The sequence below is a fragment of the Camellia sinensis genome, unplaced genomic scaffold (assembly GCF_055761805.1).
Source record: "Camellia sinensis isolate YWXY unplaced genomic scaffold, ASM5576180v1 Unanchor4, whole genome shotgun sequence".
NCBI lineage: Eukaryota > Viridiplantae > Streptophyta > Magnoliopsida > Ericales > Theaceae > Camellia > Camellia sinensis.
The window spans coordinates 10,412,580-10,440,439 of NW_028129277.1; the positions used below are offsets into that span (position 1 = coordinate 10,412,580).

The following is a 27,860-nucleotide window of genomic DNA, read 5'->3' on the forward strand; positions in this document are numbered from 1 at the left end:
TTTAAATTTAAAAATTTTCAATTTAGAAACTATATGAAATTTTAAAAATGTGAAATTTCGAAAGTTATACATTTTCATTCAAAAAGTGTATTTTTTTAAAAAAATAATTTTATATTCAATTGAGATATTTTTTTTGATAGATCTTATCAAATAGTTTTCAAAAATGTAAATTTTATAAAAAACAAAGGTAACGGCCCAAATACTACTCTAAGTAACAAGGTTTAGGTAATATTTGGTCAATAATCAAGTAAGGAAAAATTGGTCTATAACCAATTATATATATGTTTTGTGCTATTAATTGTAAGATTAAAAAATTCATCAATTTTGTTAGATAGTTATTGGAATCTAAACTGAATAATAAAATTTGTAACAAAATAATAAAATGTGAGTTTCATGAATCAATAATTCAAATATTATATTATAATTCATCTAATCAAATAAGGCAACTATAAGAATTAAATTGATTAAATTAAAATAATAGATATTAAAATAAAATTTAAATCAAATTAGAAGGATAAAAAGTGTAATTAACAATTGTATTTATTTGATATATATATATATATATAAACATTGTCATCAGCAGTTTTGTCTAAAATCCTTCTAAAGCCCCCCCGCAGCTCATGCTCTTTATTGGTCTAGGGTTTAGGGTTTAAACGATCACTTGTCTCAAAACCCTAGAACGTGTTTGGTTGCTTAGAAAAAATTTCAGGTAAAAATGGCACGACCTTCCAAGAAACTTTCAAACAAGAAATCTGAGCAGAAATTCCAGAAGCCATCTAAGAAATCATTCAAGCCCACAAGTAAAACAGACGAAACACAAGTATTGGCTATGCAACTCCAAGACGACGTCCCTGACTTCCCCAGAGCCACTGCCAGAGGTGGTTCGTGTATATATATATATATATTACATGTATGTATGTATGTATGTATGTATGTATGTATGGTTTTAAATTTGTTTGTTGTTTTGTATGTCTTGTTATTATTAGGTGGAAGAAGTTCACTTGGGAAAGAAGTCGATGAAGTTGATTGCGATGATGTTGATATGGAGTTTGAATCAGGAAAGAGGGAGTTGAATAATAATTATTATAAGAATAAGAATAAAAGGCTACAAAAGCGAAATCATTCAGCAGAAGAGGATGATTTGGGTTCTCTTTTTGGTGATGGCATTTCTGGAAAACTACCTAGGTTTGCCAATAAGATCACCTTGAAGGTAAATATTTGTTAGATAATTGATTGTTTGTGTTTTAAGTCATTATATGTATGGAGATAGATTATTCTATCATTAGTGTGCACTATGGTTGGTTCTCTCGGATGCTATGCTATTGTTGACCCATCCTTGAATCATTATTATAATAGGGTTTTGATGTATAATTCATTCAAGTTTTCTTTTGTATTGTTGCTGCGACATCTGTTCTGAATGTCTGATTTTCCTAGTTTAGGAACTGGATACTCGAGTTATATGCTGAAACAACAATGTGGTTTTGCAAGAAAACAAACAAACGAAAAAATGGAGAGTAAGTGGGGGAATAAAAGAGGAAATGCATGAAAAGAAACAAGATTGTTGAGTAATGACTCAAACAATTTACAAGTTTGATTAGAGTTAGCTGATAAAATTGCATAACTACAAAGCTGAATAGGGAATTCACTGGGTGATGGAAGTAATAAGATGGTTGGTAACAGCCGTACTTAGGTGCTAATAGTGCTATTTCATTAAACTAAATTAAGTTACTGTATTTCCAGACTTGGTGAATTTTTGTTTAGTTGTTTGTCAGGCCGAAAAACTGAAATCTGAGGTCCTATACATCTGCAATCTTGCCTTCACAATACTGAACTGACAATGTTTCAGCTTCATTCTCAGTTTGATCTATGAATTTAAGGTGCTTACATTCCTTGAAAAAGGTACAAATAACAAGGGTGGGTTAACTTAGTTGGTTACCCTGGTACATTCCTATTTGGGAGGTTAGGGGGTCAATCCTTGCATTGAGCAAGGACTGATAATTTCTTCCCGCTCTTTCGTAATATTGTTCTCTTCTTCCCCAATATGGGGTATGTTTGTAGGTTGGTTGGTTAGGCTACTTGTTTCTTTCCTATTATAGGGGCTCTTCACTAGATTAGTTGTGGGGCTTCTATTCTATAGTTGTTGGACTATGTTTGCCCCTGATGTAATTCACTTCATATTGAAAAATTCTCTCTATCAATTGACCCAAAAAAAGAAAAAAAGAAGAAGAGGGGAATGCTATATACATAGACATGTACATCCGTATGACTTGATCAAACTCAATCCATGTAAAATTTTAATTAATATATATTAAAGGGTGAATGAACCATGACCATAAAATACTGAATACAAGGAGAGCTTAATTTCTAAAATTAAAGTTCTACTTGTGCTAAAATGGGAAAATAAAATTTACAAATCTGAGCCAGGTGGTTAGATTTTGTATTTCTTCCTTTAACTTGCCCCTGATTTCATGTGAAGTTAATGGACTACCTTGATGGAAGTTGTTGGATCAACTTGAGTGTCTAAGGTCTGCTAAACGTGTCAGCTGTGAGTCTTGTGACTACTTTTGCTATGCCCACTTGTTTTCTTCCTAATCATACTTTCTCCAACCCTACTTGTTTTCTTCCTGATCATACTTTCTCCAACCCTGATCATAATGTTATGATTGACTGTATAGACCTTGTCCTGTCATACTATTTCATTTTCCCTTCTCTCGTTCCATACGTGAATGTTATCTATTATACTTCTTATTATTTTTTTTTTGTGTGTATTTTTTTTCTTTATTTGTCTCTATTGAGACTGGGCAACCTGAGAATAGTACAATGTGTGTAGACTTTATTTTGAAGATTTTAATAAAAATTGCATGAAATTTCAATAAAAGCCTAATATTGTTTTAAAAAATTCTTGTAATTATTGGTACTGCTACTTTTGTATTTCTAGCTTATCTACACTTTGAAGTTAACTTCATAGATGCCATCTGTTAATAATTTAGCATCTTAATATTGGATATATTTTTTTTCCACATTAATTTGCTGTCTAATTTAAAGTTATGCTTTCTTTGTGCATTCCTAGAATATTTCTCCTGGAATGAAGCTTTGGGGAGTCATTGCTGAAGTAAATGAGAAAGATATCGTAATTAGTCTTCCAGGGGGCTTGCGTGGATTAGTTCGTGCAAGTGAAGCATTTGATCCTATTTCAGATAATAAAGTGAAGGTGGTGACTTGCTTCTTCTATAAAGAATATCCAAATAGTTCTTCCCTTGACATTTATTTTTTGTCTTTGTGCCATTATTATTCTACTGCTTTTGAACTAATTTTTCTCATTTAGATTTTCCCCCTCCTTCCTTACATTTATGTGTGCTTAAAATTGTTTGTTTTCATAATTTCAGTCTAAGAAGGTTTTATTTTCTATTATATCAGGATGTGGAGACTAATTTTCTTTCTAGCATTTATCATGTTGGGCAACTGGTTTCTTGCATTGTACTGCAATTGGGTGACGATAAGAAAGAGAAGGGGAAACGAAAGATCTGGCTTTCTTTGCGTCTTGCTTTGTTGCATAAGACCTTAACCTTGGATGTTATTCGAGAAGGAATGGTATGCATTTTTCAAATGTTTCATTGATGATTTAATTTTTCTTTTAGCAAGAAAATGACTCTGATACTAATATGATACTTTCTTCTTATTTTTGGTTCCTTCCTGTTTTCATTCAACTTTTTTTGACCACAATCCTATAACAAATGAATATTAATTTTAATAATGATAAATGTTACTAGTGAAAGGAAAAGGTTTAATAAAATATTTTGTGATGAGAAATTGAAATTTGATATTTTGTGAGTCGAGACATGTCACTTAAGACTAACGATGTCTTAACCTTAAGCCTAGGGCTTACAGACAATTAGTAAGGTACTTCTAATATGCTTATGTAAACGTGCTCAATATGCTCCTCTCTTGCGCGTCGCCTCTCTTGCTCTCGATGCCATGCTTGATGCCTTTTGTTTGGTGGTGGATTGATTCTTTACTATAGTGTGTTTCACCTATGCTGTGTCCCCCCTTTTCCCCCAATGGCATCCAATGCTCTTACACTAGCCTAGGGACCTCTCTGGTAGAGTTTGTTCCACGATTACAGGGCAGTTGAGTGTGACCCTATGACCCTATGCAATACCTCTCAGGTCATGTGACTTGGTGGCTAGAATTAAAGGTTGATTAAGATGCTCGCTCCACTCTCCCTCGAGGGACTTGCGCTTTTGCTTGACTTAGAGAGCGAAAGAGATAGATCTTCAAAAGGAGATGACTCTATACCAAGATAAAGGCATGTGATGTGCTTTGTAAACATCTGAAATCTGTGTATTGGTGATTTGGTGGTCCTAGTAGTTGAGGTCCCACTATTAATGGGGTGTTAGGATAGACAAAGGCAAACCACCTGTATCTTGTACCCACTTAGGCATATGTCCTTGCTTTTTTGTGATGTAGAATCAGTGCAAATTGCACTCTACTAAGAGGAGTGACTCTTGTTCTCAAATGTATAGCAACAAAAAAAGTGCATGTGACTCTTTCAGTTAGTTTTAAAAGGCTAGATGAGTGAAAAGATACGAGGATTTTAGGGTTTTAAAAGTGAAACAAAGGGTTGGGTTTTGAGATTGAAAAATACGAGTTTTGGGGATTGGTTTGGGCTTGTTCCTACCTTGTGAACAATATCCAAAAAATAGGAATACATGTTTATTTTGCAGTTCTTTATAGGGTTGCACTTGTGATGTGAGATGTTTGAGGGTTAAAGTGCTTTAAATAAATCTGGTTATTGGAATCACTTTTACAAGCCTTTGACATCGCACCTAGAGTTTGATTGCCACCACACCCTCTAGCTTGGCTGCCCTCTCCTCTAATTTCTTGCTTATCTCCACAGCTTCTAGCTTTGCCTTCTCATCTGACGCAATAGAAGTCTTAGGCCAAGATGCCTCTTGCTCAGCCACCTTGGGGGTCCTCTTGGAATCCTCTAAAGTAGTCAAATCATCAATGATATGCATCCTTTGTACACATTGAAGAAGACAGTCAATTAGTTGTTAACAAGGGAGAGGAAAGACTTAAATATGTACAAAAACACATTTCCACGGTTAGCATTTGGGCTATTCCCTTCATTATGTGGTTTCTTGAAGGAATGTTGTGGTTGGCCATGTCAAGTGGAAGAAGAAGATCTTCGACAGATCGAAAGCCATCTCGCGCGAATTTACAACGGAGTTAGTGGTATTGATCAGTTGGCCAGTATGCATCAAAGGCTGTTCCCACAGCTCGGGCAACTCTTTCGTTCCTTGCTCTTCAATATGGCATCAACTAGTTCTTTGCTAGTCTCCTTATGCCTCTTCCAGGACCTCTCGGTTTGGGGAGGGGGGGGACTTGTTCAGTTCAACCTCAGATAAAATAAATGTTCTTCTCCCACAGACAAATTTCTAAACAAGCCTCTCATACTCCCTAGTCTAAGGAAAGGCAAGAGAGCTGTTCCTTGTGTAGATGTGGAGTTGAGCACTTTGGTCTCCAAGTCAAGCATCACTCTTTGCTTCGGTATGGTTATCTCCCTAGACAGTGCTATTGGGAGTTTGGCTCGAAGAACGGGTTGGAACAAAAGAAGAGGCACTTGTAGTCTAATCGAGTTGATGCTTGTCTTTATGCTCAGGAGACTCTTGAAGATAATCAGTACTTTAACTTTCTTTGTGATAGTAAACCTGTAGATTTGTATGTAACCGAGCAACTCTGGAGCTGAACGTTTTTTGTATTGAAATGTGGCCTTGATTGCTTCTACGTTCTCCGTGGTCGGCTGCCTCTTGTGTCAACTAGGACCTGAAAGGGGAACCAAACGAGTGACTTAGGCAAAATAATCAAGAATTTGAGATTAAAGGAGAGGTCAGTCCAAGACTTGGATGGCTATCGACTTGTGGTAGCCTCTCTGTTTGGTCCTTAGTATCGGCTGAAAACTCCCTATTTCTCCTAACTTGAAGGAAGTCATCATTGTGCTTGTCTTTTATCAAAGAGCTTGGTAACTAGGTGCAACTCGGCCAACTAGACACACAAGCAATATGTAACTCGGCCGACCAAGCACACAAGTAATATGTGCTATAATCCTTGCTGTGGAATAAACCATTGCAATGAAAGATGTCCCAGATTTCAAGGTTAAGTCTGAGCTTGTGATTAAGGGTTGAGATTCCACAGACTATCCTAATGACATTAATAGACACTTGCATCGAGGTAAGCATGACTTGATGGAAAAGCTGATGCAACGAAGAGTCTAACAAGAATCTAAGGCCGCCTTCAACAATGGATGCTATGGGGAAGACGACTATTGATTTGGTCCCCATCTGTTTAGCATCCATCTTTGCCAACGATAATGTGATGTCATTGGCAACACTGTACTCGTGATGGAATCGCACCATAGCAGCGGGAGTATCCACCTTAGTCCGAAACTTGTCCATGGCGTTGAAACCTCACAAAGCATGGAAATAATAAATGGCGGGGAAATCATGGCAATAGTCACTAGAATCAATGGCGGACATCGGGAGAAACCAGAACAGTATTGGAAATCAAAGGAACTAAGTGGGACTAGGAATCAAAGCTAGTGAGGAAGGACGACTTACAACAGATGGGCTCAAAGTTGGGGCTGGAACAGGCTCGTTGGAGGGGAATGACGGAATTGGAGTGAATAGAATCTGCGAGAGAGCACTCTAGATCATTAGGAAGGGGAAGACCTTCTTGGAAGGAAGATGTAGTACTCATAGCTTTTGAACTAGAAGGGACATCCAAGTGTATTGGGAAACCAAAGGGTGTTGTTTATTACTATCATTACTTGTTGGGGAAGATGAAAAAATACAACGGATCGTGTCACATTGAGCAAATCAAGCGGTTAAGGATAGGTTGGCTTCGCCAATTGAAAAGCGCCACGTGTGCACAAGCAGTACACAAACGGATATTTGTGTCTGACCAGGGGGATGATTGAGCTAAGGAGGTAGACACTTAATATCACAAGGAGATTGCCCCTGAAGTTAGCTTCTACTTCACTAAGTACCGGTGTTTTAAAAGGCGCGCGAGTTGCAATGAGGAGCAACCTTGCGCTTCTAACAGGTCAAGGCGAGGCGCAATATGCAAGGTGCAGCTTAGGTGCTGAGGTAAGGGCTTTTTTTTTGAGGCGCGAGGTTTGGGCTTTTTTTTGAGGCGCAAGACGTGAGCTCATACTCGATTTTTCTACTCCAATTGTTGATTAAGTGCTTTTTTTGTGGGAATACCCACAGGGATTCAAAACTCTTCAATATAAAATGACAAAACGTGGTCAAAAGAGCGAAAACTGATAAAAGATTGAATGTTATGCTTTATATCTTTCATTGGATATTATATTTCTAGTTTTTAGATTATTGAATGTTATGTTTAAAGATTATTGGAAGTGATTATGATTTTTGAAATTCTGTATATATTAGTTATGTTGAAAAGTTTGTCTATTTTATAATTTTGCTTTTCTTCTACTACTTGCGCTTCGCTTTGGTGAGGCGCGCGCCTTGCCTCGTGCCTTATGCTTAGGCAATAGGAGATCTTGTCGCCTCGGTGCGCCTAGAGCCTTTTAAAACACTGCTAAGTACAAGTGAAAGCTAAGGGGCAAATGAAGGTGGTTAATATGACCAAGGCAAGGCCTAGATTGGGCCGAACTCGTCACATGGGTCAAGCCCAACTAGCTTGCATATGTGGTTAGATAAGGGCATAGGCCAAGTACACGAGATGGGCCAAACCTAGTCTAGCACCCTTGGATCGAGCCGAGCTTTGGGCTAGGGCTAGGGCTAGGGCTAGGGCTAGATACCGTATATTGGAATTAGGGTTGTGCGTCGAGAATGTTAGAGTTGGTCCAGCCACTATTTGGGCCAAGATAGGCAATGGTCGAGCATCTGTAACTGGATCAGACCACTAAGATTATCATATTGGCCAAGCACAGAGTGGTTAGTGTGGAAGAGCTTGACTGTACAACTAAGGGAGCACTCCCAGAGGGGGCTACCTTTTGGACTAAGTAACAAGGCCTTGTCCTTGGACTCAACTTAAGGTTGTAACAGAGGAATACATGTCGTCAAAATCCCCAGGTGCTGGATTAAACAATTAGGGAAGAATCTTGCATCACATAATAGGTGAGCTCACATGAAGGATGTGCCTAACAGCATTGTGGTTCCCCCACTTAGGAATGATGATGACTAGTGAGAATTGTGGTAACCCTAGTCCTAGTGTTGTGAAAGGCGCACTTAGACGTAGGGCGCAACTAGTGTCTTGAAGGAATCCAAGGCGAGGCACGTTGAATGAGTTGCGCGCTTTGGCCAGGCGCTGAAAGGCACAAGGTGCGAGCCTAAGAGGGCTTTTTTTGTTTTTGTTTTTGTTTTTGTTTCTGATGCTGATCTAACGGCTCTGATCTGTGTTCAAAAGGCTCCAACCCATAGGATTACAACTCATACAATATAACTCAACTCAAATCAGTCAACAGCTTAAATCCCTAATCTATTGAAGAAATCTGTGTCGTCTCTTCCTCTGGGCTCGTTTCTTTTGACTTCGACTTTGACTTCAATTGAGGACTTCGAAATCTTGAGGTTAGTTCTTCTTCTTCTTCTTCGTTAGTTGTTGTTAGGTGATTCGATTCAATTCGATTCGACTTTTTTTTTTTTTTCTTTCCCTTGTTCTTTTTCTTCGCTGGTTGCTAGGTGACTTATTTTTTCTCCTCCTCCTCCTTCCCCTTCTACTTTGTTGCTCTCTGTTTTTTTCTTTTTCAACTTCGACTTTCTCTCACCCTCTTTCTCTCTCTTCTTCTTCTTCTTCTTCTTCTTCTTCCTCTTCCTCTTCTTTGCTCTATGTTTTTTTCTTTTTCTAGCTTCTTCGACTCTCTTTTAGACCCTGCTTCTTTGCTGGGCAGGGTTCTTTCTCTTCTTTTCTGTCTATTGCTGGGTTGGGTTTTTTTTCCTGTCTTTTTTTTTTTTTGCTTCTCTGTTACATGGAATAATGCAAAAACGAGAATAACAACTGTTTGTATAAGCAAGCACATGTCTTCTTTTTTTATTCTATGGTTTGAGAATTATTCGATAATTTGCCTTGGTTACTTTCTTCTTCTTTTTCTTCTTTTATTTATTTTTTATTTTTTTATTTTCTTAATAATTTGTCTTAGTACAAGTATGAGTCATTAGTCTATGTTAATTTATTTATTTTTTACTAAGACTGCGTGCCTTGCTTCAAGAAAGCCCGCACCTCACCTTGCTCCTTGCTCCAATAAAGCCCGCACCTCACCTTGCGCCTTGCGCCTTGCTCCTTGCGTCTTAAGCCTAGGTCCTAAGAGACCTTTAGCGACTTGGTGCGCCTTGAGCCTTTAAAAACACTGCCTAGACCTCTATAGCAGAGGTATGCCAATACTCAAATTAAATCCTCCCGTTTCAATTACCCATGAAAAAATAAGACTCAATTATTATTGCTACATTATTAATTATTATGTGCTCTTTTAGCTCTTTATTATCTAGCTTTGAAGTTGTAAAATAAAAATTTTATTCCCTTATTTGCCTATATGACAAAAGAGGCTAGGTAAGGCGCTCTTTTTGGTTTGATGTGGAGTCTGTTTCTTGCGAAATTGTGTTTGAGTTGAACACTCTACTCTTAACCATATCTTTTGTTTATCTCTCATGCTTATGTTCTGGTATGATTTTTTCTTTTCTTTTTCTAATTGTGTATGATTTACAGGTTATCACTGCATATGTGAAGAGCATTGAAGACCACGGCTATATACTTCATTTTGGATTGCCTTCATTTACTGGGTTTATGTCGAAAAACAGTCAAGCTGGTAATCACTAGTCATCCTAGCATATCCATTCTAGTCACTTTTTGTCTTTTAATTAATCTTTGTTACATCTTTTTTGATAAGTAAATATGTATTAGAAAAAAACAAAAGGGCAAAGGGTACGCAACCTGTATTCAAGAGTATCAAAGAAGGCTTGATGCCAAGTTGAGCTCCTGACGAAATCTACAGTAGACGAGGATTGACAAAAAATCTTTTACACCAAGAAGGAAAACTATGCAAAAGACAAATCTTGAACATAAAAGTTGCTAACACTGTTATCATAAAAAATGCACCCATTTCTTTCTTTTCATAAAACCACAAAATGCAGGGAGAAGCTTTCAATCAAGCTCTCTTTGTTTTCCTCCATTTGCAGCATTCCCAACTTTCCAACAACTCTCTTAATCAAGCAGGGATAACTCAGAACCCCAAAAATGTTCTAACAACAAATCCCAAAGCTCCCTAACTACCTCGTAATTGAGAAGCCAATGATCCAGAACTTTGCTATCAGGATCTTACGATTCACGATTCGATTTACAATTTTTACAAAATCGATACGAATCTATGGGTGAATCTATTTTGGAAGTGAGTCTCTAGTGAATCGCGCAATTCACAATCGATTTACGATTCGATTCACTTTTTACAATTCATGCAATTCTTGAAGCTATCATGTTTGACATATTTCAATTTTTTTCTTCATTTTTTTAGTTAAAATGACATAATACAACTTCTAATAGGATTTGGTGCGAAATAACCACTATATATACATGATTTTTTTTTCTCTTTTAGATGAGGGAGTTTTTAATAGGATCAAATCAGATTCAGTCAGGCCCAACATGTTTTAAACATTTTTTTCTCTCTGTTTTTTTTTTTCCCTTGAAAAAAAACAACAGAATGTATATTCTAAAAATGTTTAAGGTTAAAGTAATTTCCAATATGAATTCATCTATTGTTATTTTATTGAAATAAATATATTTTAATATTACATGGATGAGGTTAGTTAAACCTAATGGTTCTACAAGTTCGTTATTATTGGGTCACTGTTACTTGTAAAGGTATATATGATTATGAAATATCAACATCATTGTTAAGTTATTGTTTCTTGAAAATTAAGAGTTGATTTTAATTGAATAGATGGCTGAAATTGCAATAAAAGTATAGGGGACAAGTAGGGCTTGTTTAGGATAATATATGTTTAAGAGTTTATGCATGAAAAGATGAGATTTGGCACTGTTTAGGGGCTGTTAAAGTGCAGAAAATACAAGAGGGAAAGAAGGAGAAGAAGAAGATAGGTTGTGGAATCACTCTTAGAATCTTTTAGGCATTACACCTAGCATTTGATTGCATCACACAATCCGTAAAGAAGCTTCAAAAGTTTTGAAAATTTTCTTAAATATCAAATCTATTGAATTAGAAGAATTACATGACTTCATATAGACTTTAAAGACTTCCTATTCCAACTATAACAAGAGAAGTGAACTACTAAAAATTCTTTTACTTCCGAAACCAATTTAAAATCAAATAAGAAAATAAGAATAAAATTCAATTCAGTAACTTGACCCACAGGCCAACCCCTACAACCCATGTTAGCAAATATGAAAATTACCAAAATACCGCTACCTTAAAATCCTAGTAAATTAAAACTAGTCATAAAATAAGACTAATAATACTAGAGACATGATTATATATCGATTTTTTTTTGAAATCATTCTAATTTTCAAATATCATCGCTTCTTTAAATTTACTCTTCCTTGAGCATTTTATACTCTGCATCAAGCTAGCTGGATGGAAAAGGCAATATCTATATAAGAGATTATAATCACTCTTATTCAGGGTTCCCTAGCTTGCTTGCCTACTTTGTGTATAGGGGGCTTTCATCATTTTTGCCTTTTTAATCTAGCCTTGTTGGGTAAATGACTTTGGATATTCGGAGAATAGAAAGACAATCTGTGGAGAAGGGTGACGATAGAGGATGGTCTGACTTTGTCAAGCACGTGAGCTTTGTGGTGATGGTCATAGTTACCTTTGGATTGTCATAGTGTTGTTGTGAACTAGGAAACTTTGATAGCAAATTACATGAGACTCAGGAATGGTTTGGGAATATCTCTCATTAGATTGCTTTAGGACTAGTAATCGGAGGCTATAAGTTATTTCTTTGAGCTTCTATACAGAATTACTGTTCATAGGAGTAAGATTGGTGGAATCATGGGAATGGGATTTTCATGGTAAAGTCCTAATATTCTCGAACATTTGGTAGGGTGAGGATCTTATTTCCTTTTGAAGTGATTTGGGAGTTGGGAGCGCCAACAAAGGTGGCATTCTTTGTATGGATGATTGCGTTACTCTTTTCTTACTATTGATAAACTAAAGAAGAAAGGATATAGGCTCACTAATCACTTTATTAGTGTTGTGCTGCTTACGTTAGAAAGAGGAAACAATAGATGACTATTCCTTCTATTGATAACCTAAAGAAGACAGGGTATATACATACCAATCATTGTCATTGCTTATATGAGAAAGAAGAGGAAACAATAAATTAGGAGTGTTAGCAGAGTGTCAGTGTCTGACACGACACTTCTTTCATAGAAGTGTTCCTACTTCTTGTGGATATATGAGAGCTTCTATTTGCATCCCAAAAAGTAGATTAGGCACCCCAATTTAATGATATATTTTTTTATTACTATTAAGTCCCTATTTAAAATGACCAAAAAGTACTTGACTTTGGAAAAAGTGTAAATAAAAGTGTTTTGAAAACCCCATTCATCATCAGCCCCAATATTCATTTTCTCTATTCTTTTCCTACTTTCATCACTTTGCATCTTCATACCCAACCCTATTTACTTTAATCCATCATTCTTGTATTCTATTTCATATTGAAATCAATAATAGACAATAAGGCCAAGTTTGGGAAGACTAAATAAGTGCACTTTTTGTCTTTTTAGACTAAAAAGTTGAGGTTGAAAATATGAATGTTTGGGTTAACTTTTTGACTTTTTATAGAAAAATGTGTAATAAAAAATTGTAAAAATTAATTTGTAGGAGAAAATTAGAATTGGGAATTATGCAGCCGTAATTGTTGACTTTTGGTGAATAGTGATGACTTTTTAACTTTTTGAGTAACTTTTTGGCTTTTTGACTTTTTTTAAACTACCCAAACTTGGCCTAAATAAGACGTTTCCAAGCAATTTTCTATAGAGAAATTAAATTTTTAATTGTTGTTCATCATTTTTTGTAGGTTAGTTTTCCGAATTGATTTGACGCTGAGCATCCGAACAAACTTCACATGTTTGGAATTAAGTATTCGGACAAAATATTTTGTTCGGCACTGAGTATCCATATGAAACAACTGGCCGGAATAAACTTCACGTGTTTGGAATTAAGTATCCGGATAAATATATTTTGTTCGGCACTGTGTATCCATATGAAACAATCGGAATCAATTTTCTGTGGTTTGGGCTTGAGTATCCGAATAAACTTCATATGTTTGGAATTAAGTATGTGGACAAATATATTTTGTTCCGCACTGAGTATCCATTTGAAACAACTGGGACCAGGTAGCCGCTGGTTAGGGGTGTGTGCGTTGCGGTTCGGGCAGCTTGAGAGTAAAATTATAAACCGAATGGCGGATTGGCAGATTGATAGATTGGTAAATTGCGGTTTGAGTGGTTTTGGATGGATTGGCAGATTGAAGAATATTTTAGCCAATTATCAAGTTTTTGCATAATATATAATACTAATTTGCATAATATTTTTCATATATATGACACAAACTAATTTTACATAATATTTTTCATATATATAACTACTAATTTGTAATAAATTTCACATATTAAATATCTTTTACACTCATTTTTACCTTGATATTTTATTATAGGTTAAAAAATATATATGTATCAACTATAGCGGAGCAGAGCGGTTTCGAAGGCGGATTATAAATTTTAAAGTTTAAACCGCGGTTAGCGGATAATGTGGATCGATGCAGATCGGTGCGATTTTAACGGATTGGGCGATATTTTGCACAGTCCTACTGTTGGTAGATGTAGGAGTGGTAGTTTGCTTTGATAGACGGATTGCATAGAGGAGCAGAGAGAGACCCTCTTCGTCTCGGTTGAACTCAGAATCCCTTTTCGTCGCTTGGAATTCCAGAGACTCCAAATGTGGTTTTTGTTCCTCTGTTTATTGGTAATAGGGTGTACAAAGTAGATTTGTATAGGGTTTAAGAGCTTTTGAGATTAGGATAGGTATTATTTAGAGTGTCCAAACAAATAAATAAAATTTCAAATTTATTATTGGGGTGCTCAAAGTAATGTGGTCCTCAACCTACATTTTAGGGTGCAAATAGAAGCTCCCGTAGATATATATTAAAATATAGGGTAAATTACAAATACACCCCTTGAGGTTAATTTAAAATATGAATTCTGAAAATTACATTCCACCTCTTGAAGTTTTTAATTTCATAACAAATAGGCTCTTTTGTTAATAAATCATCAAATGAATTAACAGTTTTTAATGATGTTAGAAATTTATTTCAATTAATAATTCATGTAATTTTATTATTCTATAGAAGAGTAGTCAAAATTTTTATTTTTTTAGTTAATTCTGTTAAATAAAAAATTCTGACAAGAAGGTATTTGTAATTTTTCAAACTACAAGGGATAATCCATATTTTAAGCAAATTTTAAGAGGTGTATTTGTAATTTGCTCTAAAATATAAATATATTTATGAGAATTTATATGCTTGAGTTGAAGTTGCCCTTTTCCCACCCACCCCCTCCTGAACCTAATCAGATTCTACCTACCCATCCCCAAACTCATCCCATTAAGGTTGGGATATTTTACCAAAAAAAGCATGGATGATTGTATCATGTGGTGGTTGTGGAGAGAAAGAGATGGATGCACTTTTGAGGATACAGAGTTGGTGGTTGTAGACGTCCCAGAACGCCCCGGGAGGATGATCCCGATTTGTTCGTTCTGGGGCTTACTACAGTTCGGACTCAAATTGTCACGGTTCTTAATCTGAACCAAAGAGTCCAAATTTGGCAAATCGTTTTGGAAAATAGATTTTTGTAAAGAAGTGCCAAACATGGACTACTTTGCCAGATACAGCGTCGCCATCTAAATATTTTATTTTGGGAGAATTTAGGAAACCCTGACTCGTTTGCCTAAGGCCACGTGTCCGTCATCACCAAAGTTGCCTCGGCTTTGGAACTTGGGTACGATTGGGGAAGGTCAGCTATGAGCACCCCCTCTCGCCCTATCCGAAGATCGGCTTCTACTAACCATAATATCTAGTTTTGAAAACGTTATGTGTTCTTATACCGGTTATTAGCCTAGATTTACTATGGGGGTGTTTGGGAAGAAAAAAATAGCCAAATTTAGGCTAAAAATCACGAAAAGACAAAATAGGCTAAAATAGCTAATAAGACTATCACATCAAACCCATAATCATTTCACTTTTTCTCTCACAAACATCACATCCAACCACAAAAAAATTCAATCATCTTCCCAAACACAAATTTTAGCCTACTTAAAATAGCCAAAAATTAAAATAGTCTACTAAAATAGCCACTTCCCAAACGAGGCCTATGTGATGCGCACAGCATACAAGTGTAGACTAGGTCGCCTGAGTTAGAACAAAGCATTGCATATTCATTTTGAAAAACGGTTTGCTACTCGCAAGTAGGCTAAAATGCGGATTTTTGCCACCCTCAAGTGGGCTTAGAAAAATAAGGTGATTTGCTACTCTCAAGTGGGCTTAAAACTTGTATTCAACGCATTGCTCCAGTTTAGATAACCCAACCTTTACCCACAGGCATTCAGGCAGTTATATTACATAAGCAAATAGTCTCATGGTAAGCATGCTATCATGGCAGTCACTCACACACATGCAAGGATGCTAAAACATAAAAGCTTACCTAGTGCTCTGAGCCAAAACAAAAGCTAGTTAGTAATCAAATGTATGATCCTAGCTCATGTTAAGATGGCTAATGCAACGCATGCAAAATGCTATTAGAAATAAGCTCGGCTATTCTATGATGACATATGAAATGCAACAGATAGCATGTATTCAACTTTGGAATGGAAAATACAATGCAGTTAGTATGATGCGCCGAGCCCAGTGCATGCAATACAGATGAATGATGCAAACATGCGAGCATAACGATGCTAATTGAAATATGCCCTAGTTGGCAGTATTTTTGCTTGCAGTGGAAGTTCTGTTGCACCTCAAAGAAAAGGTTGAAAGGACAAAATTCTGATTAGAGATGAGTGAGAGAGTGAGGTTGAGTGTTTTTGTAGGGGGAGCTTCTGAGCTGCGAATCGAACAGAAGCTTATCACCATTCAGGTGGATTCTGAATCCAGAGGAGGCTTAGTGGAGATCATTGAGAGGAATCGATTTCGAAGTTACAATTTGAAGATAGATCTGGGGGGTGTTTCTTGGGCCATTAAAGCCTTGCGACAGGTATGGAGCCAGCATAATGACCGACCTTTCTTCTCTAAATACACAAGTAGTTCAGCAGTTTTTTGGGTTCAGAAATTTAGTAACAAGGGAGGTATCTTTGTTGAGATGTCAAAATGGGAGGCTGGGGTGAAACGCAACAACATCATCATCCCAGCAGGGGTTGATGGTCAGGGATGGCAGGCAATGGCCAAGATGCTGGAACGAATCATCCATGGAGGTATCAGGGTTTCGGATGTTGAAAGGAATGTAAGGTCTACAGATAAAAGAGGCCATAATATAAATGATCAATTTGTATTCAGAAGCCGTAAGGGAAATTCAGAAGGAAATAGGTTTACTCTCCAAAAAACAGGGGCAAACAGAGTAGCCTCATACGCTGATGTGCTTAAGTCCCGATCAAATGTTTCGGATGGCAATGATTTCTTTTTGGAGATGCGCGAGGTGGTGGTCTGTACTAGAACTGACTTCTTCGATGACTGGGCTCAGATTGAAAAGGAATTAAATCGATTGTTTAAAACCTCAATTGTTTTGAGACCTTTTCAATTAAATAAGGCTTTATTTTTTGCAAAGAGTTCTGAGGAAGCTGATTACTATGGTGAACAAGGAGTGTGCTTTTTTCATAAAAGTATTGCTGTGAGACTGGATAGGTGGTCGGAGGAGGTATTCAGTAAGGATGCTGTCATCGCTTCAAATGGAGGTTGGATATCTGTCTGTGATCTGCCTTTTAATTTCTGGAAGAACTGAGTTTTTGAGTGGATTGGGTCAAAAAGTGGTGGGCTGATTGAGGTAGATTGCAGAACCAGGAATTTTGGAAATCTCTTCGAGGCTCGATTGAAGGTTAGAGGGTATGGAAATGGGTAAAACTCCATGTTCAGTTCGATGGGATCTTGGTGGTTGTGCGTTTGAAGGCTCTGTCAAAGCCCGTCGGAAGAATGGAGGTACATCGGCGATGGAGTTTTTCAGGTGAACCCAGAGCCGGAGAAGGGGAAGACGAGGAGCCTCAGGGGACAAGCTCGACACGTGGCACGAAGAAGATGAGAAGGCAGTTGGGTGACACGCTCGAGGAGGGTGAAGATAATGGAGGAATTGCAAAGGTTGATCGGGGAAGTCGACTTGGGAAGAATAATGTGAATGGGCTTGTCTTCAATTTTAATGGGCCTGGTAATGAAGTGGGCTCAACCCACGAAGTGTTAGTATCAGATAATAGCTACGCTGATGGGCCACAGTTTTCAGTTCCATATGCTTGCCATATTCATAAGGAGAAGGGCCCAATTAATTTTGAAATTTCAACATCTGGGCTGCCTCTTGAAAGGGGCCCAAGTGTTTTTAAAGGCCCTAAGGTCTCTTTTGCCAACCCGATTGAGGTTTCGGGGTTGGGTTTCAAGCGGGTTACAGGGTTCGATGAAGAAGAGGGTCTTCGACGTAGCTCTGCGATGAAGGAGGCCAGTATAGTTACACCATGCGAAGGCTCAGATCAAGTCGATCATGCTATACAAATCTTGTCACCCATTCGCAGAGATATGAGCATAGAGGAGATCCATTTTGGGCTGGCAGATGTTGTCGATAGATCAGTGGGGGATTTACAGGGACTCAATGGGAGGACAGAGACTGGAATTCAGGAATTGATGGAGGTGATAAGGAGCTCGGAAAAGCAGATTAATGAGGTGGATGAGGGTCATTTTGAGATACACGAGGTATTGCAAAATTTGGAGGATTATGGATCATCTGCAAGCTCGGAATCGAAGTCTGAAGGGGAAATTAGTGAGGGTGAGCAAGTAGATAGTGACTGGGATCCCAACCGATTCTTTAATGTTGACTGTACCACTTTGGATGAGGATTTCGGTAAGGTTCCTGAAGCTTTGAATCAGGTCAATTCTTCTGATACCCAAGGTTTACAAGTTTCACCTTTCCAAGAGGGATTACATGCTATTCCAAATTCTTCCTCTTCTGGGGATGGGGTTCGGGATGGGTGGTCTTTGCCTCTTCAGTCCAATTCTTTCTGCCCTGTTCATGATGTTTCTTTAGTTGACACTGTTGTACAAGGGGTTACAATTGATATCCCGAGGGCCACGGTGATGCAATCTACCTTAGTGTCTGAGTCCTTATGTGCAACTATATCTCAAGGTCAGGTGAACGATAATCAGTGTAGGATTTCCAGAAATCATTTTGACAAGGGGGATCAGGGTTTTAGTGGAGAGAAGGATGAAACAGAAAGATGGTTGAACGAGTTGAGCAAGTATGCAACTTGCCCAATTGAGGAGAGTGAGATTCCTCATTTTTTGCAACTATTGCAGGTCATGGGGTTGTCATTAGTTAGAATTAAGGATATGTTTGGGTCGGGTAGGGTGAGTAATAGGCCCACGAGGGGGTCAGCTGTTAGAAAGGAAGGTGATAGTAGTAAAAAGGGGGCTAGGGAATTAAAGAATCTAGCAAGTTCAGTGAATTATGTGAGGAGAAGTGGGGCGGGTAGGGGAGATAAGGTTTCCTTATGAAGATTTTTAGCTGGAATGTTAGGGGTCTGGGCTCTCGGAAAAAGAGGGGTGTTATCAAGGATTTTCTTGGACATCATCAACCGGACATTGTTGTTTTACAGAAAACCAAAGTAGAAGTATGTGAGAGAAGGTTCATGCAAAGCCTTTGGGGGGTTAGACATAGGAGATGGGTGTGTTTGCTTGCAAGTGGTAGATCAGGGGGTGTTTTGATTTTGTGGGATGAGAGAGTTGTTTCTGAGTGTGAAACAATAGTGGGGGAGTTTTCGTTATCAATTAGGTTTAGGAACTTAGATAATTCGGAGTGGTGGTTGACAGGTGTTTATGGCCCTAACAGGCCTTCTAGGAGAAAGGATTTTTGGGAGGAGATAGTTGGATCATTTGGGTTGTGTTCACCAAATTGGTGTGTTGGGGGGGATTTTAATGTGGTTAGAACGGTTTCAGAAAAACTTAATGGGATTAGAACGACTAGGGGGATGAGAAATTTTGACTCGTTCATACGAGAGTGTGAGTTGGTGGATCCTCCTTTGTGTAATACCAGATTTACTTGGTCTAATCTCCAAGAGAATTTGGTGTGCTGTAGACTGGATAGATTTTTATATTCTTCGGGGTGGGATGGGGTTTTTCCCAATTCAAAACAAGAATCGTTGCCTAGAATAGTTTCAGATCATTGTCCTATTGTGCTCGAAAGTTGTCCATTAAAATGGGATCCGACGCCTTTTAGATTTGAGAATATGTGGTTGGAGCATGCATGTTTTAAGCGAAATTTTGAGGAATGGTGGTCCAATGCTAGTTGTCATGGCTGGGAAGGTTTTAAATTTATGAGAAAGTTGAAAATGGTCAAGGAGAAGGTAAAGTGTTGGAATAGGGAGGTGTTTGGGATTTTGGAATCTTCAAAAAAGGAGGTGATGGGTAGAATAGTAGAGTTAAATGATTTGGAGACACGTGGGGTTTTAGTTGAGTCATTGAGAAAGGAAAGATCCGAGTGTAGATTGAAACTGGAGGAGTTGACTTTTAGGGAGCAAATTTATTGGGCTCAAAAAGCAAAAGATCAAATGGTTGAAGGAAAGGCGACGTTAGTTCAAAATTTTTTCACAAGGTTGCAGATAGGAAAAGAAAAAAGAAGTTCATCAAGAGATTAGAATTAAATCCAGGGGTTGTGGAGGACAGGGAGAATCAGATTGTCAGTGGCATTTATGAGTTTTATTCCCAACTTTATTCAAAGGAAGAGATGAGTAGACCGGGGATTGAAGGACTAGAATGGGGAACCATTGATCCAGAAATTGCAATATGGCTTGAAAGGCCTTTTGATGAAACAGAAATTCGAGAGGCGGTTTTTGATTGTGAGAGAGATAAAGCTCCAGGTCCGGATGGTTTTTCTATAGTTGTCTTTCGAGATTGTTGGGAGGTGGTGAAAGGGGATTTGTTGAGAGAGTTTTTGGAATTTTATGAGTCCGGAATTGTTAATTTGAGCTCAAATGCCACATTCATCTGTTTAATTCCTAAGAAAGTCAATGCTGTTAGAATTGGAGATTTTAGGCCTATTAGTTTGGTAACGTCATTGTATAAGATCTTGGGAAAGGTTTTATCAAAAAGACTTAGGATGTCTTTAGGGGATACGGTGTCTAGGGTGCAAGGGGCTTTTGTGAAAGGTAGACAAATTTTAGATGTTGCCTTAGTGGCAAATGAAGTAGTGGAGGAATATAGGAGTTTAGGGAGGGAAGGGCTTATTTTTAAGGTTGATTTTGAGAAGGCATATGACAATGTGGATTGGCAATTTTTAGATTTTGTTATGGATAAGAAAGGATACGGTGGGAGGTGGAGATCTTGGATTAGGGGTTGTTTGTCGACCTGCAATATGTCAGTTATAGTTAATGGGAAACCAGGGGAGTGTTTTAGGGCTTCGAGAGGACTTCGACAAGGGGACCCTCTTTCTCCCTTTTTATTTTGGTGGCGGATATTTTGGATAGGATGGTTGATAGAGCTAAAGAAACAGGTCTTGTAGAGGGGTTGGAGGTGGGGCGGGATAGAGTTAGTGTGACCCATTTACAATATGCGGATGATACTATTTTTTTTCCTACGGGGGATGAAAATCAGATATTCAACTTGTATTCGATCTTGAGAATCTTTGGGCTTATTTCGGGACTCAAGGTTAATTTGGGAAAAAGTAGTGTGGTGGGAATTAATATGTAGCAAGATCAACTTCAAAGTAGGGCATCTTTTTTAGGTTGTGGTATAGAGTCCCTTCCGATTAAGTATTTGGGTCTTCCTTTGGGGGGTAATCCTAGGAGTGAAGCTTTTTGGACTTCAGTAATGGAAAAGATTGGCAAAAGATTGGACGGCTGGAGCAAGGCTTTATTATCTCGAGGGGGAAGGTACACTTTGGTTAAGACTGTTTTGAGCGGAATTCCTATCTATTATTTATCTTTGTTCAAGATTCCGGTTAAGGTGGCAAGGTCAATAGAAAAGTTGATGCGGGATTTTCTTTGGGAAGGTAAGGATGAGGGGAAAAAGGATCATTTGGTGAATTGGGAGGTGGTGTCGCTATCTAAGGAGAAAGGGGGTTTGGCTATCGGTAACATTGTTGCTAGGAACTTGCCCCTTCTTGGCAAGTGGTTATGGAGATTTCCACTGGAGATTGATTCATTATGGCATTTGGTTATTAGAAGCAAATATGGGATTCAGGACAATGGTAGGGATTCACGAGTGGTTTTAAGGGGTAGTTGCCGTGCTCCTTGGAAGTCAATTTCTCTAATTTTCACATGTTGGTCTTGACATCTTTCTGTAAGGGTGGGTAATGGGGAAGTTGTTCGGTTTTGGGAGGATGTTTGGATGGGTCAATCTTCTTTTGCCGCGGATTTTTCGCATCTTTATCAAGTGGCTCGTTCTCATAATTCTTCAATTGCTTCCATGGCTTGCTCTCTCTTAGCTCCAATTGCTTGGAACTTTGATTTTTCTCGAAATCTTAATGATAGGGAGGCTTCACAGTTGGTTTCTTTATTATCTAGAGTTGATCACTTTTCTTTATCTCATCTTTTGGAGGATAAGAGGGTTTGGGCACTTCATTCGTCCGGCATATTTTCTTGCAAGTCTTTTTTTGACTACATCATCGATAATCCTCAAATCCCTCAATTCCCTTTTTGTAAAAAAGTTTGGAAGGCTTGTGTTCCCTTAAAGGTAAAGGTGTTCATGTGGGCCTTGATTCATGGGGGAATTTTGACCAATGATACATTGCAGAAAAGGAGACCAAATCGTCTTTTAAATCCTCAGTGGTGTATTCTGTGTTGTAAGAGCGGGGAATCCGTGGATCACTTATTCTTGCATTGTCCAATAGTTTTGAATCTATGGCATAGATTGTTTCGTGTTGGAAACGGTATGTGGATGGCCCCAAAAAGGAGCGTGCATATGCTCGTAATTGATTTTCATACATTTGGAGGATCGAAGAGAGCCAAAATTTTATGGACTTGTGTGGTCTTTGCAACTTTTTGGGCGCTATGGTGGGAGCGTAATCAGAGGTTGTTTGAAGATAAATTTCGGGAGATGGATTGTTTTATGGGATCATGTTTGTCACTTATCTTCTTTTTGGGCGTCGGGGAACTCTTTATTTAAAGGAGTTCCACTCTTTTTGTTAGCTAGAGATTGGTTAGCGGTGTGTGCTTTGTAAGCTTTTGATTGTTTTTAGTCGGTTAGGAGCTTTTTCTTGTTGTCTTCTCACTGTTTTGTATTCAGAGGATGCCTCATCCTCTTCTCTCCTTTTTCAGTTTTATTAATAAAGCTTCTGTTGTTGTTGATAAAAAAAAAAAAAAAAAAAAAAAAAAAAAAAAAAAAAAAAAAAAAAAACAGGTTAGTAAAAGGGAGAAAGAAGTGGAGGGTGGAAGACACACACACTCACACACACTTATTACACAATTGCCCTCGCTCAGAGGGTCCGAAAGAATAATACAGGCCGAATAACAAATCAACTATCCTAGTCCATTAATTATTACAAACCCTTTAATTAATAAATTATTTACAAAAACAGCCTAAATATGAAACTAAAGAGACTGCCGCAGTTCTGTCTCGGAATGCGTGGATGATGCATGCTCGATTTGCTTTGTTCGGAAACCCGATACCATGCCACTGTTGCCTCTGTTTACATTGCCCTGCTCCTCTAAAAATTATGAAAATCCTGAGGTTGCCTCTGAACTGCTCCTTGAGCATTGTGGAATGCCACCGGCCAAGGAATAAGATAACCGGCCATGGGAATATGCTCATCGGCTAAATATTGGGCCATCGGCTGGACAATGATGGTCAGTCGGCACTACAAATGGCCGGCCGGCTATTTCTTCCTGCAGAATCCTGTAGTTGACAGCAGCAGAGGGCAAGCAGTGTATGGCATGGAATTTTCAAGCAAATGTGAGCATGACCATACTCCCTATCATGCAATGGACTCAAGGGAGCGTGGCTCTCGACCCTTAGGCCATCAATTATGCATTTTGATGCATGATGGTCTAAGAGGCCAAGTTTGCCATTCAATGTAAATGCATGCACAAAAGAAATGAATGCCTCATGCCCTATCATATTGAGGCCAAGGACATTGGCGACTGAGGAGTGAGACGTGTTTCGTCACTCTAAGTACGAACACCCTCAAGTTTGGTTTGACACCCCAAACCAAACAAGATGCAATGCATGTATGCCATATACAATGCAAAGTGATGCAACTCATGCAAGGCAATATGAGCATGCTAAGCTAATGCAACATGACACTACTTACTCATGCAAGCTAAACTAATGCAATATGAACATGTCAAGCATACAACAAGACTATGTGATGCACTTAGCTAAACAATATGCAAACATGCAAACAAGATATAATGCAAGCATGCAACTAATGTAATGCAACATGCATCATGCTAAGCATGCAACTATATACAAGGGTGGTCTTAAACTGAAATGGGAGGCCTCAGCCATGCCCCAAAACAGTGGCCAAAAGTGGTGGAAATGGTGGACAAATGCTCATGCAAACAAGCATACCAAGGGGCCTAAGACTAAGGCATAAAAAGGAACATTCTACTACAACTATCATGACCACTCATGGCATGGACTAAGCAACCAAAAACATAGTTTTTATGCATCAAAATATGCCCCAAAACCCACCGATATGGCAGCCCAAAGCCTCAAACACATAGGCATACACCAAGGCCCTAACATGGAGCATAAGATCACATCTCTTCAAGGCATTGAAAGGGTAGCAAATGCAAGCATGTAAGCACAAAACATGGACTGAAATGACCTAATAAGTGATTCCAAATCACTAAAATAGCCAAGATAATGCATGCTAATGACTCGCACACCCGATGCCAACATGCTAGAATGCAAAGAGACTATAGAAAGCATGAAAGGCATGACCAAATCAACACCCAACAGACCTCAAACATGATGAAACATGACCAAAAGCTTCACAAAGCTAGGCAAAAACATGCAAGCATGATGGTCTAATGGCAAGATGCACTTTTAGGCAAAATGGGGGAATACAAGGCAAGTAAGTGTATAATGCATGAAATGGGCCATCAATCTGACAAAAAACAGAGGCATATTATGACCTAACAACATCCAAAAACCTTTGAAATGGAGCCAAAGACGACTATTCACGCATGTTACCATTATGAGCCAAAAACATGGACAAAAGAGACACAAAGGGAGAAGGGTGTCCCTCCCCTATGCAAGACCTCAAAACCTTTTCTTGACCACTGAAAATCCTCTGGATTTCAGTGGTGAGAAGACCAACACACGAAGGTATTCAAAGCTCAACCAAAGAAGGCACAAAAGGGCCAAACAAGGCCTAAGAGGGGGAGGTCGACCCCCAACACCAAAATGACCTTAATGAAACATCTTAAGCATGCAAATACAAGACTTTTTTCAGTTATACACAAAGTTCAAAACAACATGCAAAGAGGGGTAAAAGCTAATGCAAGATTGGGGAATATAAAGCAATAGTGTTACCCTTGAAGAACACTTCAAGAATAGCAAGTCCAGCCCCCTTCTTCTGATCAAAACTAGGTCAAAACTTCAAGAACAAACCCTCAACACCTCCAAAGTCGAAGTATGGTGTAATGCTATGTGTCTTAGTGCAAAACTAAGAACAAAACACACTTTTTGGCCTTTAAACACACACAAATGAAGAGAGAGAGGGAGATATAGAGAGAGAGTGGAGTATATATCAAATATATATGTATTATCTCTGGTTTTGCTGAACCTCCTCAAAAGAGGAGGGAGGCCTCCTTATATAGACAAGGCAGAAGGCCTAAGCTTCCAAGAGAAGCTATCAAAAGGGGTCAAGGCTTCCTAAAGAAGCTAAGGCAAAGGGGCCAAGGCTTCCTTAGGAAGCTGAGACAGGTGTCCAAGCTTCTTGAGGAAGCTAAGACAAAGGTCCAAGCTTCCCCAAGAAGCTAGACCAAAAGGGTGCAAAGGGTGCAAATTCCTCCATACACGTGTATGGAGGGCATGTCCGTGCACTCCAACTGGCACAGCTGGCATGCATAATGCCTGAAAAAGGTAAAATGGTGGTACCGGCCAGAAAAGGAGACCACCGGCCAAATGCATGGTCGGCCGACCACACAAAATGCCGATACACCTCAGATAAGTGCCGACCGACCAAACATTTGGTCGGTAGGAAAAAGGAAAGGCTGGTGGCTTTATGCCACGGCCGGTGGGTTTCAGGGGTGGCTAACAAGCCTCTTCCCACGCTCAGAAGCACAAAACACAAGTCCCTGGTGTAAAACCAAGCACAGAATAGGCAAGTTAAGAGATTTTGAGGCAAGGTGCGCGGCCGAGGCCTCCGGGAACTCAAAACGAACACGAACATGGATGATCACCGAGCGTTCGAACGGTGATGTCCAAGTCTTGAGGACGGTCAAAAATGGGGTGTCTATAGTGGTGCAAAAATTAAAGATTTGTTTATTTCATAGTTCTCATTTTGGTATGATGGATTTTTTTTTTGTTTTTTTTTTCGAATCCTCTTTTGCTCTAGTTACTTGATAATATAGGAGAGCTCAATTTTTGTGCTGAGCCAATATAATACATTTTGAATTTTTTGAAAATTTTGAACCTCATACCTTATATACAAAGGTCGTTTCTTAGAAAAAAAAGAAAAGAAAAAAAGAAAAGAAAAATATTGAGATTGAAAGGTGAATACCTTACTCCGCTCCTAGAACTTTTTTCTTCTTCATGATCAAGCATAAAACTCTGGACCCCTCTTTCTCGTGTTCCTAGTAGTACTTGAACCACATTTCCCATTTGATACTTCGTGGCATGTCTTTAGCTTTTGATATTGTTGTTTCTTAGTTATGGGCAAAGTTTCAAAAAGCGGTGCAATGTAATGGTTGCGGTCTCAGGCGCCACCCGTTATGCCCACTTTTGCGGTGTGACAGAAAATTGCACGTGTAACTGCTGTAACGGTAGAGTAACAGTCTTAATGTCCCATTAAGGTGCAGGTAAGCCTCTAAATAGGCTTGGTTTGGAAAAAAAACAAAGTTTTCAGGGCCCTTCAAACATCCTTGGTTTGGAAAAACAAAGTTTTTAGAGCCCTTCAACCAAAAATTATTGACATACCTCAGAATCCTCAGATGTATTATCTATAGCCTTATTTTTATCTTTGAAAGGTTTGAACAACTTTAGAATCTCGGATCAAGAGAGGGAGAGGGTTCCAAACCTGTAGATGACCTTAGAGGCCCTAGTGGGCTTTGACTTGCATGGTCAGTGGGAGATAGAGTGAGATTGACAAAGCCTGAAAGGAAAGGAGAGAAGACGAGAGACAACAGGATGCCATCGCCATTGATGGGGTCACCTCATCAGGGAGCTTTAGCTTCTAGATATTTCTTTTAACCTTCTCTTTTATTGACTATCTTTTGATATGATCTGGAAGAGTGCTGTCTTTTGATATGCTTTAGAGTGATGTTCTCTAGATAGATGATAGAGATGTTATACACTATCTATAACAGTCATTAATATCTATTGTGTGGGTAATTTTCTGATCACACTGCCCGCCTAGTAATCAGCTGGGAAAGCATTGGCAGAATAGATGGCTCCAGTTAACCTGCAACAGAAAGAAAAGGCTCCGGCGGTGCCTCTTCCACCCGGGGGCACTCCGACGATCAAGTCAGTATATCTCTCAAAGATAATCAAGTGCTAAACTTACTACTCAAAGCATAAACTTGCGTACCTTAGACCCACGGGGGTGTCTCTCTTTTACAGTTACCTTAATCCTAGTCCCACTAGAAGCCTGACTTCTATGAACTCCAACTCAGTACTTACTTTGGACTCCTCAAGAGATAAAGATAAACTCTCTAAGAGATTTATCCTCATCTTGACTAAGTCTTCTCTTCATTTTAGGACTCTGATCCCTTATCCGTTTATCTCGGATTCCGATATCTTCGGAGATAACCTCGGCCTTGCCGAGATCACCTCGGCGTCACGACCAGGACACGTGGCACCTCGGCTGACACGTCGGCGTCACCTTGCCACGTGTTGGTACTCAGAAAATATATCCCCACATCTACAATTCTGTTTCTACTTTTATTTATTATTTACATAAATTGTCATTTATCAGCCAATTTTTTTCCTATACAATTTATTTAATGTGATTACATTAAATATGAAATTATAAATATAAAAACACTGCTAGTATTTTTGTTTATTGTATGATTATGAACATTGCCTTTATTTTTTAATTTTTTTTTTAAATTTTAGATTAGATCGTTGTTTTTATTTATTTAGTGAATTGAGTTTAGTTTATGAACATTAAGTGGGATGTTTGCATAATTTTATGGATGTCTTCAAATCATTCTCTTTTTAATCCAAGATTCAACATATAATTTTGTACACATTTAAATGTGAAATTGATTTTTTTTTTAACCAAATGTAATTTTGTGATATATAAAATCATTGATTATTGAAAAAATGTATTTATAGTAATTGGAAGATATTATTACAATATGGCATATATTGTATAATACTTTAAAAAAAACAAAATTTGTCAAAATCTATTTTAAATCTCAATAAATGTGATTCTGAAATAAAACAAGTGTATTGGTCAATTTTCTTTCAATTGCATGA

The 27,860-nt window shown here is 38.3% G+C and overlaps 1 protein-coding gene across 12 annotated transcripts in view; it reads left to right on the forward strand.

The window, feature by feature from the left end:
- The first annotated feature begins 569 nt into the window (after window positions 1-569).
- Window positions 570-27,860, forward strand: part of LOC145788794 (rRNA biogenesis protein RRP5-like) — an 86,739-nt gene continuing 59,448 nt past the window's right edge. For 3 of the 12 annotated variants that reach the window (XM_082912630.1, XM_082912640.1, XM_082912641.1), the window contains exons 1-5: window positions 587-881; window positions 987-1,210; window positions 3,071-3,211; window positions 3,418-3,591; window positions 9,727-9,826. In XM_082912630.1, the coding sequence (XP_082768756.1) occupies window positions 716-881; window positions 987-1,210; window positions 3,071-3,211; window positions 3,418-3,591; window positions 9,727-9,826 (805 nt within the window). In that variant the 5' untranslated portion in view covers window positions 587-715. Of the gene's footprint in view, window positions 882-986; window positions 1,211-3,070; window positions 3,249-3,417; window positions 3,592-9,726; window positions 9,827-27,860 lie in introns of all 12 variants that reach the window. The other 9 variants (XM_082912633.1, XM_082912634.1, XM_082912637.1 and 6 more) reach the window with 7 other exon arrangements.